The sequence below is a fragment of the Balaenoptera borealis genome (assembly GCF_965194805.1).
Source record: "Balaenoptera borealis genome assembly, chromosome: 12".
Lineage (NCBI taxonomy): Eukaryota > Metazoa > Chordata > Mammalia > Artiodactyla > Balaenopteridae > Balaenoptera > Balaenoptera borealis.
In genome coordinates, this window is record NC_138869.1 from 71,108,611 (window position 1) to 71,129,797 (window position 21,187).

General features: G+C 47.8%; 1 protein-coding gene across 9 annotated transcripts in view; it reads left to right on the top strand.

The window, feature by feature from the left end:
* The window catches only part of BRPF3 (bromodomain and PHD finger containing 3), a 57,122-nt gene that overhangs the window by 14,517 nt on the left and 21,418 nt on the right, over positions 1-21,187 (top strand). For 2 of the 9 annotated variants that reach the window (XM_082346659.1, XM_082346660.1), the window contains exons 7-13: positions 330-632; positions 2,251-2,760; positions 5,649-5,742; positions 9,284-9,381; positions 12,202-12,299; positions 16,410-16,564; positions 17,898-20,253. In XM_082346659.1, the coding sequence (XP_082202785.1) occupies positions 330-632; positions 2,251-2,760; positions 5,649-5,742; positions 9,284-9,381; positions 12,202-12,299; positions 16,410-16,564; positions 17,898-18,081 (1,442 nt within the window). In that variant the 3' untranslated portion in view covers positions 18,082-20,253. The other 7 variants (XM_082346661.1, XR_014232537.1, XM_082346664.1 and 4 more) reach the window with 7 other exon arrangements.

A 21,187-nucleotide genomic window follows, 5' to 3' on the forward strand; every position in this document is an offset into this window, starting at 1 on the left:
TGCTCTCTGCTTCTCGATGGCAGCAGCCAAACAGTCACTCGGGCCGGGGGATTGCCAAGCTGCCTCGTGCCTGCTCCACGGAGCCCATAATCGTGACTGTGAACTGCTTCCTGCAGGTGTTTCCCAGATTCTGACCTTGTCCCTGTGGCTGCCCTCCTGGGAGCGGTGTTGCCAGGGCCAAGGCCCCACAGTGACGCTGCTGGAAGCCACTGGCCCAGGCACTCCAGGAGAATATTTTGCATCCGAAGGAATTGGCCCCTGCCCTTCCCTTTGCCCTGGGCTGGTCAGGTCCTTCAGCCCCTTCTTCTGTCCTCTCTTCTCCCTGGCAGTGGACAACATCCTCATCCCAGAGAACCGGGCCCACTTGTCCCCAGAGGTGCAGCTGAAGGAGCTGCTGGAAAAACTGGACCTGGTGAGTGCCATGCGGTCCAGTGGGGCCCGGACCCGCCGTGTCCGCCTGCTACGCCGGGAGATCAATGCCCTTCGGCAGAAGCTGGCACAGCCGCCACCACCGCAGCTGGCATCGCTAAACAAGACTGTGTCCAATGGGGAGCTGCCAGCAGGGCCCCGGGGGGATGTGGCTGTGCTGGAGCAGGCCCCGCAGGAGGAGCCAGAAGACGATGGGGACAGAGGTGAGAGACAGTCACGGGCAGGCCAGGGGCTGCGGGCCAGGGTAAGGGAGGGTTAAGCTGAAATCCCGTAGTGGGAACATCCTTCCCCAACTCTAGGTGTGACCCTCGTGGGCAAGCAAAAGCCCTGGGAGGGGTCACACTTTCATGCATACCCAGGGATGATACTCAAAATATTTAACAATACATAGAGACCAAAATTCATCCGTCAGAGTAGATGTTGGCTGTTATATTGGAGGGGGCTCCTGAGGGCCTCTGATGCAAATATTTAGTTGTTGGATTGTGAGTGGGTTCAGGGAGTTTCAGACGCTGGGGCCCAGTAGCTGTTTACTAACTTGTAAAGAAGTATCTCAGTATTTTGCACATGGTATGGCCATGTTGCACATACCAGTTAAATATTAGCTCAACTTATACCATCATGTAGAAAGGCTCTTAGAGCAGGTTAGGTTGTTGTGTGGGGAAATAGAAAAGAAAGAAAGACCCTAAGGATGGTCTGGGCTCATGGCTTTGACCCCAGCTGGCCAAGTCTACAGGCCCATCCCAAGCAGAAAAGCCCAGAACTGCAAAAGACAGCTGGGGGAAGTGATTCTCAGAGATCCAGGTGCCTTACCTGAGTTGCTTTCCATCCTCTCCGCTTCTTTGGGGACAGAATTGTCTCCCTCTTACCAGCCCTTGGATCTGAGCCTGTAGCTCAGGAGGGCCTGTCATCCACACAATCAAGAAGGTTGGGAATTATCTCCAGAGGAAAAGGGGCCAAATTGCAGGGAATGGCCCATTTTATTTTAGGTTGGAGGAGAGCAGGGATGTGGCTGAGAGGTCAGATTTAGCATTAGAGGGCTTCGTGTCCATTGTGACCCTTCCCAGCTTCCCGTGTGGCAGTCAGCATGCCACTCGTATCTATCCCCACTCCTGGGCTAAGGCAGTGCAGAGTCATGCCCATTGGACCGGCTGCAACAGCTTCTAGAGGTTTCAAAAAATTTCTAGGCTTCATCTCCCAGAAATTCAGATTAGGGAAATCTGAGCTCTGTTTTGAAAGTCTCATTTTTTAAGGTGGAGGTTGAATAGACATGTTCGGGAGCCACTGATTTAACTTCCTTGCTCTCGTTTTTTCATATCTGTAAGCTGCTTCTTTCTGCTTGTCCTTCTTGCTTCACTTGTGATATGAAACAAAATACATTGACAGATGGGAAAACACCTGGGTCTAAAGAGAGTTGTAGACCCCTAATCTGTGAGGCTGAGACTTACCTAATTATTGATTAAGCAGGGGGCTTTAGGCTTTCTTGGGTGTAGGGCAGTGGTTTATAACCCTGACTTCATCAAACTCACCTGGTAAGCTTTAAAAAAAAATCCATCATTAGCTATTTGGTTTCATTTTGTCTGGGGTGGGACCTCAGCATTGGAATTTTTAAGAAACTACCTAAGTGACTAATACATAGCCAGGGTTTAGAACTACTAGTTTAGACACAACTTACTCCTACCTTCTCTTCACCTTAGACCTGAGACGCGTCTCAAACCTTCTAATACCCTATGCTCTTGGTTCTTAGTTATCAGTGTCATTATCTGGCTTGTAGGGGCAGACTTTTTCTAAAATGTTCAAGCAGGTTCTCTTTTTCTCTAACAGATGACTCCAAAATGCCTCCCCCACCAACCCTGGAGCCTACTGGGCCTGCGCCTTCCTTGTCTGAGCAAGAATCCCCTCCGGATCCCCCAACTCTGAAACCCATCAATGATAGCAAACCTCCAAGCCGATTCCCAAAGCCAAGAAAAGTGGAAGAAGATGAGCTTTTGGAAAAATCACCTCTGCAGCTAGGGAGCGAGCCCTTGCAACGCCTGCTCAGTGACAATGGCATCAATAGAGTGTCCCTCATGACCCCCGATACATCCCCCGCTGGCGCCCCACTCAGTGGCGTGGGCCGTCGCACATCAGTCCTCTTCAAGAAGGCCAAGAATGGGGTTAAGCTACAGAGGAGCCCAGACAGGGCCCTGGAGAACGGCGAGGACCATGGCGCAGTGGGCTCTCCTGCGTCTCCCACCAGCATCGAGGATGAACAGCACTCCCGGAAGCGGCCGAGGAGCAGGAGCTGTAGTGAGAGCGAAGGGGAGAGGTCCCCCCAGCAGGAGGAAGAGACAGGTGACCTCGCCTGTGACTTCTCTCGCTACTTCTCATCTGCTTTCCTGCTTTGCCTTGCCAGCCAGCACCTTCCCCAGTCAGCTGCCTCCCTAATGGCCCCTGTGGATGCCAGTAGTAGCACTGAGGACTCCGTAGCTCACAGTTGGGCCTGGTGCACGAGTAGTGGCCTGGGGAAATGGGCTTTGAGCAAGTGTTTTGAGAGGGCCAGCTTGTGTCTGGGGCTCTCTTTGGCCCGGAGCAGCATATAAAGCTATATATGATAAAATGGTTCCTACCTTCATTTTAGTTCGTTTATTCATCAGATAATTATATCAGGCATTATTGTAGGCACTAAAGTGTCGGGGGAAAAATCAATAAATGAAACAGACAAGTCTCCTCTCTTGTAGGGGAGGTAGACTAAAAGCAAATAAGTAAATTGTATCTCATATTAGAAGCTGTGGAGAAAAGTCCAGCAGGGAAGGTGGGGAGAGGGGATGCTGAGGTGGTATTAGAAAGGGTGGCCAGGGGAGGCTTTCTGAGTAAAGAGCTGAAGGAGCTGAAGGTGTGAGCTCTTTGGGTATCTGGGGAAAAGACGTTCCAAAAAGATGGACTAGCAAGTGCACGGCCATGGGGGTGGAAACATGCTTGCATGTCTGAGGAACAGTGAGGGAACCTATGTGGCCACAGCAGAGTGAGCCAAGGGATCGTCGGTGATGGGGTCTCAGAGGTAGTAATAGGGGCTTGTCACTAAAGAGTCCTTACTGCATGTCCAACACAAGCTGGTCACTGGGGAGCAGTAAGTCAGACTCAGGTCCAACTCTGAGAGTCTACCGTCCAGTGGGGAGACTAGATGGTGTCCTGAGGTGCAGAGATATCCCAGTGCTGGACAGTCTGTGGTTATGTGTCAGGTGACAGCACTGCTAGAGGTGTTCAGGGAATAGGAACTGGGGGAGTTGGGAAGGCTTCATGAGTAGACAGTACCTAAGCTGGCCCTGGGGATGAGGACAGACTAGAAAGGAACAGAGGGCTCGGGCCCAGGTGTGTAGAAACAAGGACAGAGTCCCTGTGAGGGACAGTTTGGAGAGGGGCTTCCCTCTCCAAAGTGAAGAGGAGCATCAGGAGCCAAAGCTGTGGGCAAGGTGGACCTGGACATGCAGGGCCTCCATCACCAGACAGAGTTGTTTAGTCTTGGTGGGATATGGAAGGCCAGCTCACTTGGCAGGGAGGGGCCTGCTCTTGGCTTTTGCTCCTCATGTCCTGTTATGTGGTGGCTTTGGGCTGTGTGGTCAGCACATGCTTTTCTCTGCTTTTCTGTCTTCCTACCTAATACTTTGTTTCCAGCAGTACCTTCCTTTCCTGTCTGGTCCAAGCTTCCCTGTAGTAGGGCAGTTGGGTGTTTATATAGAGTCAAGAGCTTGAGGCCTGGAGTTAGGCAGACTTGAGTTCAAATCCCATCTTCTTACTAGCTGTGTATCCTGGGGCATATCAATTAACCTCTGTGAGCCTATTCCTTATTTCTAATATGGGGCTAGTGACACCTTCCTTGCGGGGCTCTAAGGATTGGAAGTAGCCTATATAAAGCACTTGGTATATAGCAGTAGTTGGTAGCAGTTATTGTTGTCATCCTCTCAGTTATATCAGGCACAGCCAAACAGCACTGAGCACTAAAAATGAAAAATCCTGCTGTTGGGAAATAGGTCTAGACATCAGGCTCATCCAACCTGAGAGGGCCCACTGCTTGGGGGCTAGAATCTGTTTCTCCTCCACCATCCCAGCTACCTGGTACCCAGGAATATTTTTGCACAACCTTAGTGGAGTTTCTTAAAAGCAGGTGTTGATCCTTTATAGATGAGGCACAGTAGGCTTTGGTGATTTAAATTGAGGTCATAATGTTAGAGGCAGAGCCAGGTGAGGGTCCAGATGTGTTGGCTCAGACACCTGCTCTTACAGGTGTGACTTGCCTCACAGTTTTCTGGCTAAGGTATATGTGACTTAGAGCTCTTGGCTCAGCTATCAGACTTGTGGGATTCTGGATGGTGGTTGGGAATTGGATAGATAGAGAGGAGAGTTGAAGCTTTCACGGCAGGTGAGAGTCCTGTCCCTGGTATGACCAGACAGTCTTCATTTGCCTCTGAAGGGCTCCCTGCTGTAAACAGACCTTCCCTCATTCATACTTAACAGCATCCTCCATAAGTAAGAAGGTATTACCTTCACTTCACAAAAGTAGAAGCCAAGGCTTAAAGAGGAAAACGGACCCATATTTCAGAGCCCAGTCTAGAACCCAGGGAATCTGACTCCCCATCATCCCAGGAAGGTCTGGTCTGCCTTAGATCTGCTGAAAAGTTCCCCCCATCCTCAACTTTGACTAGCTCTGCTAGATATCTCAGGGTGTGGTTGACACAGTCCTTATCCGGCTCCAGCCTCCCCTGACACCATCCCAAAAGAATGAAGCTAGCTATTGCCAGCTGTGTGATGGATAGGGTGTGTGAGTGTTTATCTGAAGAGGCAAGGTGGGTGGGCTTCCCAAGAGGCAGAGGAGACTCCCTGATAATTGAGGCTTGAAATTAGAAGCAGATCCAGGGACTTGTGAACCAGCCGGAGTGAGGAAATCTTGGTATTTCCCATCGTAGTCAAATGACAGTAACTGGAATGAGCTATGGGCTATTTTCCTTCAACTAAACCCAGAAGGATGGGAAGGTAAATGCAGTGTCTGCTCACTGCCCTAACCAACATTTCCCCCAAACCTTTATCAGGTTCTCTCCACCACCCAAGACCCATTTCCCAAGAGGAGGGACCAGCCATCCTCTCCACCCCTCCTTGCTGAGCCCTCCCAAGGTGGCTGCCTCACACTGCAGCATTTGTCAGGGGAGGGGGCGTTTCTACACTAAGGCTCACTTTGTCCTTGGCAGGTGTGACCAACGGCTTCGGAAAACACACTGAAAGCGGGTCTGACTCAGAATGTAGTTTGGGTCTCAGTGGTGGACTGGCATTTGAAGCTTGCAGGTAAGAACACTTGTCCCAAAGCTTTGTTTGCAGCTCTGCCACCTCTCCATTTATTTTCCTTTCAGCTGCCGATTGAACCTCCTCCTGCTTATCTCAGTTTTTTTTCTTCCCGCACCCCTGTTATTTCCAGAAGCCTCTCATCTGTGACTCTGGTAGCTCCTAGGAAACGTTGTGACCCTTGACTGTCAGGCCTGATCTGACTAGGGGGAGGAATGGTGCTGATGCTTTACAGGGTTTTTAGAGCTGAATTTGGCTCCAGAGGGTGGGGACACCCTCTGTATTGCCCAGTGAAGTTAACATTTGAGCCAATCCCCACCCACCCCCTGGCCCATTTAGATAACCCAGTTATAGACATGGTTTTGCCCTTTGCCTTTTGGGGCATCATAGCAGTGACCTCTTTAGAAGTGTGGTGTAGGAAAAAGAAATGGGCAGATAGGAAATTTGGAATTGCCTTTTAGTCTGAAAAAGGCCCCAGCTCTTCTACCATCTTTGAGCTGGGAAGGGATGGGTTTCTTTTCTCATTCTTTCACCTGAAGGGAGGATTTCCGAGACGAGAACCTTCAAGTTTCTTCCACGTCTAAGAGTTTATTGAATCTCTGCTCTGTGTTGTATGCTCTTCAAGACACCAGGGAGTATGGGACTCTTGGAAATGGGAGACTTTCGGTGCCACAGAAGAAGAATGACTTGTCCTGAAGGCTGACCTCATGGTCCCTCCACATGGCTATTGGATGGATTCTGGGTTCAGAGCAAGGGAGGAGAGGTCCCAGGGCAGCACCAAAATACTATGTGTCTGTGTTTGAAGTGCTTCAAAGGCTGGCTGGGTGTAGGTTCTATTGGGTTCTCACTCTACACTGGTGCTGGGCTCTTGGAGGCCCCCAGATGCCCCCTTGGGCCTGGACTGCTCCCCCCTGTAGCAGGGCCCAGCTTTCAGTGGCTCCTTACAGATTTTCTTCCCCACCAAGCCTCAGAAATGTCCTAGCTGTCTCCCTCCGTGTTGCAGCTCTAGAGATATAGGAGTGGATGGGAAAACACAGTTACCAGGCGTAGAGAAGAGGCAGAGATTTCAAAGTCTTACAGGATGCTTCTAGCCCGGTCCCGGGTTGGAGTTCCTGACTCCCTTCAAAGATAGGGTGCCTGGAAACCCAGTTCATTGGGGTGGGGTAGGGGTGGGGTTATCAAACTGTCCCCTCTTAGTCCTTGACTAAAGGTAGAAGGTGTGTTCGGCCCCTCCCTCCACAAAGGGTGCTCTTCCCAGCTGTGAGCCGCAAGGAGCAAGCCAGGCCAGGCTCTGGTTAGCCCACCCGTTCAGACTGCTTGCCTTTCTGCAGAACATGCCAAAGCCACCAGTTTCTCTGGGGCCCTGCTCAGTGTGGGAACAATGCCCTTGGAAGGTGTTTCCTCTTTAACTCAGTGGTTCTCAGTAGAATTTCGCGGTTTAAAACAGCAGATTCAGGACTTCAACTACAGGGTTTTTTTTCTTTGTCTTTGTTTTCTTTTTTCCTACATTGTGGGGGTAAGTACATAAAGGAAGATCTTATTAATTAGACCAGAATTATATAATCGCAGAATAAAGAACCTTGAAAGAATTTCTGGTCACTAATCCCATCCCCTTCCCATCCTGTCCCTGGGTTTATCTTTTCTAATGATCTTCTGAGCAGTTTGGAGCTGCACCCGCTTCTATGGGTCACTCATTCAATTATTAATTGAGCACTTACCGTGAGCCAGGTACTGTTCTAAGCCCTGATAAGGTGTCTGTTCTCAAGGAGCTTATCATCTAGAAGGGAGAGATAAATGTTAAGCCAGTAAGCAAAATAATTATAGATTGGGCTGTCTGCTTAAACCTGGGTAACTTAGAGAGAGGGCTGAAATGCAGGCCATGATCGAGTCACTTGTGCGTTTTTCTATGAAACGGGAACATATGGACCTAGTTTTGGTGTTACATCCTATCTCATTGAGCTCAACCTTCTCAGAGCTCATCATCTGATAGTATAACGTCGGTAGTTTATAATATTAAAGTGAGACATTAAAATTTACTGCCGTTTATATAATAATATTTACTATATAACTGCTATTTATTGAATACTTGGTGTGTTCTGTACTGAGTGCTTTCTGTGTATTAATCCATTAAATCCTCACAGCAACACATGGGGAACACAAGCCTCAGAGAGGTTAACTTGCTCAAGGTCACAGAATGAATGAGTAGAAGAGTGAGGTTCTGAACCCAGGTAGTCTGGCTCCAGAGTTTCTCTCTTAACTGCTTGGTTATGCCCTCCTCTGTTGTATTTGGAGATGTCTCCCCAGATCCATGATGTGAACTTGGAGAGGCTTTCCTAATAGAACTACCAGTACCTTACATTTTTATAAGGACTCAGATTCTTTAAGTCCAGTGGCAGATTTTTGTAGGGTGCATGGGAACTGAATCCTGAATGTGAACTGGGTGTTGTTTTTTTCCCCAACAGGTCCTCATTTTGACTAGCAGGAAGAAAGCTCCCAACCTACTAGTAACTGAAGGATTATGATTCATCAGGTTCTCATTGTGCCAGGTTTTCTGTATAAGACCATGATAAAGTCAGTTATGATTCAGTAAAGCAGGAGTACCCTACCCTCCAACCAGTCTTCACCCTGGCCTCTTCGTGTCCCATTAGGGGTTTCTTAAGCATTTTCGCTCTACTGCAGGTTGTTGACTTGTCTTATAAGCACTTTTTTTGTTGAAATAATTATATAGCAGTAATATTTTTTAAAGTTTGAATGGGAAAAACCCATAGCCACATCATTCTTGCCCAGAGGCTTCTGTGATTGTACATTAGAATTGCATTGGGAGCAATTTAAAAATACTGATGCCTGGGTGGGTTCCAGTTATACCATTATTCTTGTATTACTGTTCTCATTTTTGCCTATTACCTTCTAGTCTTTGTCTACTATATATTTTTTATCTCTTTACAGTAGCCATATTTTAAAAAAACTGGTCTGCTTGGTAGTTAAAAAAATCCATCTCTGTCTAAGAAAAACGTCACACAAAGTAGAAGTGAGACGTGGATTGTTTTTCCAATTTAAAAAGTCTTTTCTAATTAAGGAAGTAAGGCATGTCCATTATAGAAAATTTGGGAAAGAGGCAGATTTTTGTACCTCAAAAATAAATTGGTTTCTAGAGAAGCAGTGTGAACCAGAGAGTTAAGAATTCTGGGCAGATGTGAGACAGGCCCTCCTCATGGCCAGGCTGCTTAGACTCTGGAAAGATTGACAAGTGCCTGGGGTGACCTTCCCCCTGGATGAAATCCAGTATCCCTGGGCAGGGGAGCAGGCCTCTCTTTCCAAGTTCACTCCTTCCACATGGATGAAATGTTTCCTTAACCTTCGTGGGAACATTCTGGTCAGAAGTATATCATGGGTTAGTATGAGTTTTTAGGGGAAGGTGAGAAACCATTCTCCTTGAAGGGTTTTTGCAGCTCTGCTCCTAGCAGAGATGGGAGAGCAGGAGTGGATGTGTTACTCACTGAAATTGTTCATTTCGCTCCTCTCTCCCTCCCTGCTCTATATGCAGTGGTCTGACACCCCCCAAACGCAGCCGAGGGAAGCCAGCCCTGTCTCGAGTGCCCTTCCTGGAAGGTGTGAACGGAGACTCTGACTACAACGGCTCAGGTGAGGAGTGCTGTACAGGTGCATCTTGGGGGACCAGGCCTTCCAGAGAACCAGTTCTGCGGGCTGCAGCCAGACCCTGAGCTCCTCCGAACCTGGGGGCACTGGTCAGGGAAATGGCCCTTCCTCCCAGGTCATTCATACTCCTTTTTCTTTTTTTTTAATTCATCTTATTTTGAATAAGTAACACATACCATGGTGACAAAAATCAGAAACGTACAAAAGGGTGCATAATGAAAAGCCAGTTCTCCCCTCCCTAGAATAGCCACTGTTAGTGGTTTCTTTTGTGTCTTTCCAGATGTAATCCATACGTACACAAACCAAAAACTTGTGTGTATATTTAAAAGAGTGAGCAGAGAAGCCTAACATGCACATTCCTCTAAACCATGCCTTTTTTCAGTTAATAGTATATCTTGGAGATTCTTTTGTGCTTTTTATTGGCTGTCTAATGCCCCATTACATAGGTGTGCTATCATTTACTTAGCTGGGCCTCTGCAGATGGACATTTAGATTGTTTTCGTTTAACTGTCATAGTCAATGTTGCAGTGAGCAACCTTGTACAAAGATCATTTTGTATCCCTGGGGAGTATATCTATAGATATACTCTTGCTGTATTGAAGGAAGTATGCATTTGTAATTTTGATAGATATTTCCAGTCTGCCCTCACAGGAGTAATATGATATCCTGTGTCACTGAATTTCACACATAACCCTGTAATTTCATGTGATCCAATGCTTCTACTCCCTGCTGGAGTAGAATGGAGACATTCTACTCCAGCAGGTCCAAACAGTAAAACACATGGATCTTATCTCCTCGGACTGAAGGAATAAAGGACAGGGCAGAGCCAAAGGAGAGGCCTGGGTGGTGCTCAGGTGGAGCAGGTGCAGGGCTGGCTGTTCTCTGAGCACACCTCTGTCCAGCCCTCCTATGGGGGGTGTGCACTCTGGATGCCCTGTCTTTGAAGCTTCCATCTAACACTCAGCCTTCAGGGCTTCTCTTCCCCTCTTTCCTTTTCCCAACTGCTTTATTTTCCCTTAGCATCAGTTTCTTTTTCATATGTGTGTTGATGAATGCATGCCTGCATGTTTCATTACTGTCTGACTGTCAGTGCCCAGAAGGCAGAGCTTATGTCTAGGTTAATTTGTACAGCATCTAGTGCAAAACTGGGAGCGGATTGGCACGTACTTTGTGCTTCTGGTGGTGACATTTTATTCTTATTTTTAAAACCACGTAATTATTAAAATGATGCCGAAGGAAATTTAAAAAGGAAACTGACCTTCCACTGTTGCATCACCTTAACACAATTGTCTTCATTTCTCTTTGTTGCCTTCTATTTATTTCAGGCACGTTTTTAACAAAATGCTAATCCAAAACATATGCTCTTTCATATTCTGCTTTTTTCAATGTTATCTTCCAATCAATGCATTATAATTTACTTGTTTCATTGTTAGAATTTGGTTATTTCCAACTTTTAACATTATACGTAATGTAGTGAACCCATATTTTTGTTCAAAAGCCTCTTATTCATTTTAAAAGTTATTTTTCTAAGAACAAATTCCCAGGGAAGGAATTTACTGGAGTAGATTGTTCATACTTTTTTTTTTAACGGCTCTTGAGACTTACCGCCAAATTATATTCTGAAAGGATTAGACTGGTCTGCAGTTTCCTCAGCAGTATATGATTGCACCAGTTTCCCCGCAGCCTGCCTCTTCAGTATTGGATTTTGTCTTTTTGTTGTTATTGCTATTGACTTAATAGACAGAAAACAAGACCTCATTATCAGGAATACACTTTATAAAAAATTATATGTGTAGATGGTAATGTTTCCTTAGGAACATAATTTCTACTCTGTGGAATTTGGATCTTTTCCTTAGTTGAGTGTGGTCACCTCCCTGTTGCCAGCTTATAGACTGGGGAGGGGAAGGGAGGTTCCTCTGTGTGCTCAGAGACATTTGTGAAGTACCCATCCATATGTGCTAATGCATTAGGTGCAGAACAAAGTAAGCCGAAGAGATGTGGTGCCTGCCCCAGGCAGGACACCCGTGTAAGGTTCTGACAAAACAGGCAAGAAAAGAATCTGCAGACCTGCTTGGCTCTGCTGAGCGCTGTGCAGCCAGGTGTCCTGGATAGCCAGGTGTGGCCTTGCTAAAGAACTCATTTAGCAAGTAGTTTTACTGGGATGTCCATCCCAGGCATCTTTCTCCATGAAGCCTCCATCATGAGGCCCACCAGTCAGGGAGGCCCAGAGAGCAGATAGTGGCTTTGCCAAGATGGGTTATAGTCCTTCTTCCTGGTGTCCTGGTGATGAAGCAGTTATATTTTTCCAAGGAACATCAACCTAGGGTTCTAGTTCAGAGGTCAGAAAACTGTAACCTGTTGCCTTTTTGTAGGGCCCACGAGCCAAGAATGGTTTTTACATCTTCAAATGATTGAAAATCAAAAGAAGAATGATATTTTGTAACACGTGAAAATTACACAAAATTCACATTTCAGTGTCCAGAAATAAAGTTTTATGGGGATACAGCAGTGCTTGTTCATTTACCAATTGTCTATGGCTGCTTTCATGCTACAATAGTAGAGTTGAGTAGTTGCAATGGAGACTGCAAAACCTAAAATACTTACTATTTGGCCTTTTAAAGAACAAGTTTGCTGTCTCCTGATCTAGTCTTAAGAACTAAGGAGAGGGTAGGGAAGAGGAAGGGTGGAGGGGATGTTGCTCACTCATTCCTGGGCTGCCCCAGTCAAATGGAGGCCCCGGTCAGGCCTCCTGGGCACCATTCCATGCCCCCTTGGGCACTGTCTCCTCCCCTCCCCCACCCCCAGGCAGAAGCCTCCTGATGCCCTTTGAAGACCGTGGAGACCTGGAGCCCCTGGAGCTGGTGTGGGCCAAGTGCCGAGGTTATCCCTCCTACCCTGCCTTGGTGAGTCTACCTGATCCTCCTCCCTCCCCTGGGTGGTCTGGCCCCTGCCTTGCCTTGGGGGCTTATCTGATTGGATCAAGCCAGCAGAGTGTGATTGGGAGTCAGAGTGCCTTTAGCTGCAGAAGGGAGGGAGGTTTTATCCCAGCCTGGATGGGTCACACCAGCTAGACTCCCAGCTTAGGGCACTTAAAATAGGTTAAAGTATGCAGACAGAAGCTAGGGCTCTTAGCGATTTAATAGCATATATTTATTTGCTAAATAAAAAAAATTATTATGCAAAAAGTAATATGTGCTCATTGTAGAAAATTGTAAAAGCTGTTAATAATGCTTAGGTGTTTTACTTAATGTCTGTCATGCTAAGTTCTTGAAATGCTGAGGAAGGTATGGTTATTCTCATTTTGTAGGGGAAAAAACTGAAGATCTATTTGCTACCATGGTCATCTAGCTATTAAGTGGCAGGGTTGGAATTTGAGCCCAAGGCTCAAAGTGTGTGATGTCAAAGCCTGTGTTCTGAGCCACTGAGTTCAAAATCACCCACAGTCCCATCTATTCAGAGATTACCTCTTGATGTATATCCTCAGCCCTTTTTTTTCTATTTAATGCATAAATGTGCATAAATATGAGACCGTACTCTGTTTAACCTCCCCTTCACTTAACAGCACACCATGAGCATGCATGTCTTATGCCATTAAACATTCTTCATCAGCAACACTTTCATTACTGCATCATCTTCAGTCGTATGCGTGTACCTTATTTTAACCATTCCCTAGTTGGTCATTTAGATCACTTTGAATTTTTCACTATGATAAACAGCCAGCAGTAAGCATCATTTTAGCTTAACATTTGTGCACATCCATGATTATTTCTTCACAGTGAAGAAGTCTTAGGAATGCCTTCTTGGGGCATCTATGCAAAATTCTGATGCAAATCGCCAAGTTGCCCCTTAGAACATTAGTTCCGGTTTATACTCCCACCAACAGTAGCTAAAATTTCCATTTTTTCCGTAGTAGCAGTAGCTAAAAATTCTAATTTTTACCACCTTGATTGTTATGTCTTAGGGCTCTTTCTATATTAGGGAGGTAATATCCATCTGGCCCTGAAAATACTGATTCTAACCTTTGGGGCATGTCAGAATCATCTGGGGGAATTTTTTAAACAATGTAGATACTGGGGCCCCATCTCAGAACAACTGTATTAGACTCTCTAAAGCCAGACCAAGGCGTGAATATTTTTGTTTCTTTGTTTTATGAATTTTTTTTTAAAACTCCCCAGATGATCTATAGTGGGTGTTGAGAACCGCCCTGCCAGCCTATGCGTGCACACAGAGCTCTGAGCCTCTCCCAGCTCATTTGTGTCTATGGCTCTTTTCATAGGCAGCAGCCTCTTAAGGTGAAGAGTGCAGGAACTCTGATCCTTTTTGGACAGGTGACCAAACTGTAGCTCCAAAAGGTTATACGACTTGCTGGAGTCATATTGGAACCCATGCTACCTGCCTTACCCCCTGCTTAGCAGTGGCAGGTGGGAGATCCACGTTGTGATCCAGTGCTGAGGAGGTTGGACCTGGGGCTGCCTTCACAGGCTCCATGCCCAGCTGTCAGTGAGACCCCCAGCTTAGTTGTTGAAGAATTGATTAAGACTGTGCAGGTTTAGTTCTGTTTTTTTAATCTCACAATACAAAGAAAGCCAGTCTAAAACTAGTCTCTTTTTTTCCCTTTTTTTTTTCTTTTTTTTTAATAAATTTATTTATTTATTTTTTGGCTGTGTTGGGTCTTCATTGCTGTGCGCGGGCTTTCTCTAGTTTCGGTGAGCGGGGTCTACTCTTCGTTGGGGTGTGCGAGCTTCTCATTGTCGTGGCTTCTCTTGTTGCGGAGCATGGGATCTAGCCGCGTGGGCTTCAGTAGTTGTGGCACGTGGGCTCAGTAGTTGTGGCTTGCGGGCTCAGTAGTTGTGGCTTGCAGGCTCTAGAGCGCAGGCTCAGTAGTTGTGGCACACGGGCTTAGTTGCTCTGCAGCATGTGGGATCTTCCTGGACCAGGGATCGAACCCATGTCCCCCTGTATTGGCAGGCGGATTCTTAACCACTGCGTCACCAAGGAAGCCTCTCTTTTTTTCCTTTTTAATTATCTTCTTAATCATACATTTTCTTTCGTGATAAAGAAATTCAGCCACCACCTGAAAAAACCCACCACCTGAATACAACCTGTGTTTTTATTTTGGTTTATGCTCTCCCAGTCGTTTTCCTCTGCATACTTAAATATGTACTTGTGCATATAGTGACTATACGGTTTTTAAATTTCTGAGGCTCTTGTTCTTTAAAAAAATGTTTTTTGTTTTTCTGTAAAAATTATGTATCTACATTACAGAAGCTTTGGAAAAAGGAGAGGAAATCAACACAAATCCCAGCATTATGACATCATCTATAAGCATTTTGTATTGTTGCTTCTATTTATCGTTTATATATTATAGCTGTAACAATAGTGTGTGTACACATTTATTATGTAATGTGTTAAATGTTATCACAAACTTTATTTCCATGTTGTTTTACATCTGCATGACATTTGAGTGAATGGACCATTATTTATTATTTGGGGATACATTTGCCTCTGTCTTCTTTAAAAAGGGAGGCGAGCTCCCCTTAAGAGGCAGACTTGCCCATCTTGCTTCTGCCCTTGGGGGGACACTTTTCACAGTCTGCCCCACTTTCCAAGCCAGGCACTATCCCCACTGTTGATAATCGAGGAAGTTCAGGAGGGCTTGTCTGGTGGTTCTCATTAGGACCCTTAGCTTCAGTCCCAGGAGGGACAGACAGGCTGGGAGTTAGAGTTTTTACCAAATCACACAGCTGGGGGCAGGGTAGTGGTGGTTCTTAGAGTAAACTCTTAACTAGAGGACCTGCTTTTAGCTGCTTATCTTGAGAAGGATGTGGGGAAGCTGGCAGACACCCAAAAGTAAATAGAGCAATTTATTATTATAAGAGGCCCCCTGGGACAGGGTATAGGAATTAAGATTTCTCCATCTCTGGAGAAAGCTGCTTCCTCCGTAAGTTTCCAAGTCTCCCTGGCCTTGGTGCACAGAGATTATCAGCCAGCTGCTCTGGAAGCAGGGGCTGTGTAGGAGGCAGTGGGCAGCAGAGGTCCAAGCCTGGTCCAGGCGCCTGGTTTTAGTCCCAGCCAGCTACATACATCCTTCTGTGCTTGGCGTTCTCCTCTGTCATCTAACACTTGTCAGCAGACTTCTCAGCATCAGCAAGAGGATGAAATAAGATGATGTGTGAATAATTAGGAGCTTTGGTAACTTTGTCAGTGCTCCACAGAGCTGGAGAATTATTGTTGTGTTGATGCCACCAGGCATTTTGCTGAGCCCTTGCCCTTGTGGAGCCTGCAGCCTCAAGGACTAATTCTTCCAGTGGCCCTTGTTTCCGACCACATCATTCTCCCCTCTTCAGCAACCCTCCACACTCAGTCTTTTGCCTTCTCTCTTGATTTTACCGTGGAGGTGCTAAAATTGTATCTGGTCTATGCACCAGGAAGGATTATAGTCAGACAGGAAGGTGGTGGGTAACCAGGAGATCTGTTTAGGTAGAACCAAAGGGATGGGCCCTCTGGCCGATGCAGGACCTTCTTCACAGCCATGGTGTCTAGGAAGCCCCTGAGATTTTGAAATGAATTGCATAGGTTCGAAAGGGAAATTGGCAGGGGAAAAAATGGCCTCCATTCCTCTCCCCTAAGGGACATTGGGAGGAAGGCGTTTGTCTGTATGGCCTGGATGTCAGAGATGCTCCACTCACTTCTGAAAACCCCCCACCCTGGCTTCCCAGTACTTCTCTTTCAGCTCTGGGGCCTGACAGTTGATGGAGCAAGCTCCCTTGTCGGAAGGTCTGATTGGAAAGGGCCAAAGGATTAGGACAATATCTGGGGAAACAGAGTCAAAATTTCTGTTTGGGGTACTGAGGGTCATTGGAAGAGGTCAGCCCCTCCATCACTGCGTTGTGGGCAGAGCCAATCCCCTGCATAGCTTTGGTGTACGGTGGTTCAGTGGTTAGTCCTACAGCAGGGCACACTGTTCACCCCGTCCACCCCCAGCTGAATGCTGTCTCCTTTCCTGCTTCCAGATCATCGATCCCAAGATGCCCCGGGAGGGCCTTCTGCACAATGGCGTCCCCATCCCCGTCCCCCCACTGGATGTGCTGAAGCTGGGAGAGCAGAAACAGGCCGAGGCTGGAGAGAAGCTCTTCCTTGTCCTCTTCTTTGACAACAAACGCACCTGGTGAGTGGGTGCTGCTGCTGGGAGGGTGCACCAGGATGCAGGCTGAGGGGCCCAACCAGGTGGCTGTTCTAATGCGGACGTGCCGGAGAGGTACACAGAGGGGCTGTGGGCTCGACCACCCTGCCTCCACCCAGGTGAAGGTGAAGGGTTACCTGCCAGCAGCTGGTCTGCATTTGCCATGTTAACAGTAACCTGGTGTTACTAATAACACTGATTAATGTTGTTAATAGTAACTGAGGGGTATTGCAGATCAGATTCCTTGCGAAACACTCTGAGATGGAGATTTGTATTAGGAGTCTTATTGGGAAGAGCTGTGGGGGTGAGGGGGTGCAGCGCTGGGCAGAGGAAAAAGTTGAACTGCAGTGCACTTGCTGCAGAGGCCTCAGCTCATCCTGTTTGGAGCTCTGGAGCTGGGTGGCTCATTAGAGATGTCAGGGATTAGGGCTGTGCCTTTGTACCCCCATGTCAACCAGTCATTGAATGCTGGCTGCCCCTGGGGAGGGGCGTGATGTTGGTGGGGGGTGATTCCTGGAGCGGGACTCACTTGAGAGCCTGTAATCTGCCAACACTCCCAGCGGCTGCAGGAAAGCATGTCTCAGTCCTGGGCGGAGAGTTCTGGGCAGTGCAGGATCCACCGCAAGGGGCTTGTCTGCTCATGGCTTGCAAACACCAGCAGGAGGATTCTTTCACCTCTGCTTCTGTAGAGTGAAGAGGTAGGACTAGCTAATAGCTATCATTTATTGAGCATTTACCCCATTTCCTTATGCAAATTGCTTTACATGCATGATTTCATTTGGTCCTCATTTAAATCTTCATTAATCCCCTCCCAATCCGTTTTGCAGATGAGGAAGCTGAGGCTCAGAAAGCCAAGAATCCATAGCCAGAACTGGGATACAAACCAAGATCTGGCTCCAAAGGCTGGGCTCTTAGCCACATGTTATATTCACCCAGGGATCTTTTAAAAAACACCAGGTGCAGGCCCCACCAGAGATCATTTCATCGATTCCTGGCATCAGCTCCACTTCCTAGCTGTAGCTCCCTGACTCCGCAAGGCAGGGTGAGGCTCAGAGCCCTCCAGATGACTCAGCTAGTCTCCCTGGGGGCACACGGGCTTCCCTCTTGCAACAGTCTAAGCTGAGTGAGTGTCCTCGGCCCAGGTAAGGGCCTGGCTGCAAAATATGTCCCTTGGTGGCTTCCCGCCTGTGGCGTCCCAGTCTGCCTCCCTCTGCCCTGTCCCCTCCCCCTGGCTTTGCTGGTCCTGGGCAAGTGGGTCCAGAAGAGCCTCCTTTGGGACCCACCACGGTCCAGGCTTCTTACTGTGCTTGTATTTTAGGCAGTGGCTTCCGAGGGACAAAGTCCTGCCCCTGGGTGTGGAAGACACTGTGGACAAGCTCAAGATGCTGGAAGGCCGCAAGACCAGCATCCGCAAGTCAGTGCAGGTGGCCTACGACCGTGCGATGATCCACCTGAGCCGAGTGCGGGGACCCCACTCCTTTGTCACCTCCAGCTACCTGTAAGAGCAGGGCCTGGCCTGCATCTGCCTGCCCTGCCTCTGTCCTGTGGGGCACAGAGAAGCCTCTTCCTGCCCCAGCCAGACGTATGGCTGGCAGCTTGCCCCTTCCATGGCAGGCCAGGGACTGGGCTGTATCCTCCCCAAGGACAAGGCCCCAGTTTTGACTGACTGCATGGTTCCCCTGGTGGGCCTGCTGTGTGCCAAAAACTCCCACCTGAGCTCCCTCAGGGGCTGGTCCACCGAAGAACCAGTTAGAAATAGAAACAGCTGTGAGGCTTGGGCCCAGCCGAGGAGATAGACCTGGCCCCAGAAAGCAAGAGGTCTTGGGCTTTCTCAAGGGTGTGCCTGGCCCCCTCCCACCCATTCCCAACTAACTACACCTCAGGGTGAGCGAGGCTCTGACACTGACCCCAGAGGTGCTGTGGATACACTAGGGTCCCACGGGGAATCTCACGGAGCTCACCCTCTCTCTCCATCACCCATCCTCATACCTCTTCCCTGTCCCATCTTCTGCACCTCTGCCCAGTCTCTCTTTTTCCCTTGTTCCTTTCCCGACTTCCTCTTGTGCCAAACTGACAGAAACCATCACCAAACTGATCTTTTTCTTTTTATGGCTCATTCCCTTTGAGGCCAGCTGCTAGCCTACCACTTGGGTGACCCCTTCACCAGCACACCTCCCCACCCCCTTACATGTGCTACAGACAAGCAGCTGAGGCCAGCCTGTGAGAGCTTGCCCGCTTAGATTGAGGCAGGGCCCCTCCGGCCCTCTTCTGTCTTGCAGAGAGGTGGGCTTAGGCTGGATGGGCTCCTGTCAGCAGACCAGGCTGCTTGTGCCAGTGTCCATCTGTCCACGTGGATTCCGAGGGTTGTTGGGTGAAGCTGTGCCCTTTGGCTGGGTCTGCCCTTTCACTCCTCCTAGCCTCTCCTCGTGGGCTTTTCCTTTTCTGCACCTGCAGCCTCTAGCCTCTCTCTCTACCAGCAGGGATGGCGTGGGGCCTGCAGTCCAGCATCTTCGTGTCCTGTGCTGCGCTCTGCCCTGCCCAGCCTCTGCTGCTCCGAACTCCAGGGAACACAGTCTTTTATTTCAAACCCTCTGTCCCCTTCCCTCTTCTCCTTCAACCCCCTCTCCACCTTTACCTTCTCAAAAACAGAAGGGAAAAAAACTGTGAAACGGGAATGCTGACTGACAAACCAACACAACTTTCAGAGGCTTCGATGTCTGTTCTCTGGATGTTTCTTTTCACCTCTTAAGCACCAAAGTTGCAGGGCCAGGTTGCAGGCCGCTGATTGCCATGTTGATTTTTAACCTGACGTTCTTTTTAATTGTTTTAAATTTTTCATAGGGGAGTTTTGGACAAAACAAAGTCACTGGGGAGATCACTGCCATTTTTACACACTTTTTAAAAATACAACCAACCAACCGCCACGACTTCTTATACGTTTGGGACATGAGCCAGAGTTTAAAAGGGAACCAACAAAACTCTCTATAACATAAAGGATGGGGTTTTGGATTTTGTACAATAATAAAACTACAATACAGCCTATGGCTAGGGAAGGACATAGTGTATATAATTGTAAAATACTGTTCTAAATTATTCAGGCCTATAGTTTCCATTACTGGAGTCCTCCATTGTGTGGCTGAGTATTTTAAATGCACACAGTGTGGTTTATTTAAAGGAGCCAATGCGTCCCCCCTCCCCAGGTAGTCGGTCGGCTGTGGACTATGTGACCTTCGTCTCAACCTGTGTTGTAAGATCTCGGGGCTTTCTCTCTCTCTCTCTCTCTTTCTGTGTCTGTCTCTTTCTTCCCCCCAACACTTTCTCTTTCTTAGTCTCTTTCTCCCTTTTTTTTTTTTCAGTCTCTTTGAATCTTTCAGTCTCTCTCTGAGTCTCATTTTTAAAACTGCTCTTTTAGAATGGGAAACGGCTCAGATCCTGCTGTGGCATGGGGCCTATGTGTCTCAGTCGCGTCTGCTGTGAAGCACACGATGCTCTATTTATTGTAGAAAGTGACTTTATTTGCTTTCTAGAATTGTTTATAACAGATGGTATAAGAGAGGTAATAAACAGAGAAAAATCTATGCTTGTAAAGAATACAAAAGTTAATTTTACCTACTGTAATATGACTGTCTTAAACTTATTTTCTCTCTGAGAAATAAATGTTCTAATGGGCAGCAGTTGCTGTGTGTGTTTGATGTCGTCAGTGGGGCCTGCCCTTCTCCTCCTAATCTCTGCAGCCCTCCCCCTCTTCAAGACACCAGGGCCTATTAAGAATGGGGTTGTCTAGCTGTTGCAGACTCCCAGCTGGACAGGGCTCTGTCTCTCTCTCTGTCTGCCTGCCTGTCTGTCTCTTGGACCCCTGGGAGGGGTGCAAGAATGGTTTCTGACATTTTCCTCCCCAACAGCGCTGCCTTTTGGGAGTTGTGGAAGATCCAGCCTACTTCCCACGCCTTGGCTGCTCTGTAGCCCCATTCCTTTAGGAGCATCTGCTCCTTGTTCAGTGGGAGAAGTGGCCCTTTGGACATCTCGGGCACCTGTTCACCACGCTTGCAGAATTGGAGAGTCTAAGCTGCTCCCACCTCCTTTGATATTATTGCTGTCCCCATTCCATAGAGAGGGAGGGAGCCGGGACACACAGAGAGTCAGAACATGAGCGTGACTCCTTTTAGAGCTGGAAGCGAGCCTTGAGCTTACCTGGTCTTCATTTTGCAGATGTGGAAACAGACCAGCAAGATTAAAAAACTTGGCCAAGGTCAGCCAGCCAAGAAATGGTGGCAGAATTGTGGGATGAGGATCTGGCCAAGGCTTTCTTGTGGGCTCCATAGCATTTCAAGGCTATGCTGGCCTGTTCTGTACCTCCCTCCCCTCCTGTGGCTCTGGCTCCAACATTTCTGGAAAGGGATATCTTGAGCAGAAGCAGGAGTATTCCCTGGGACAAACGGGTTGTTGGGCCTAGGATAGCTTCTCCCTGACCCATTCTCTCTGGTTCTGCCTGGCTCCTGTGCTTGGCTGGGAGTTATGTATCTCAGTGTGTGGCTGGAGGGCACAGGAGTCTCCTGATCACCTCCTCCACAGGGCCTTTGAAATTCTTATCATTGAAGTCACTGAAGT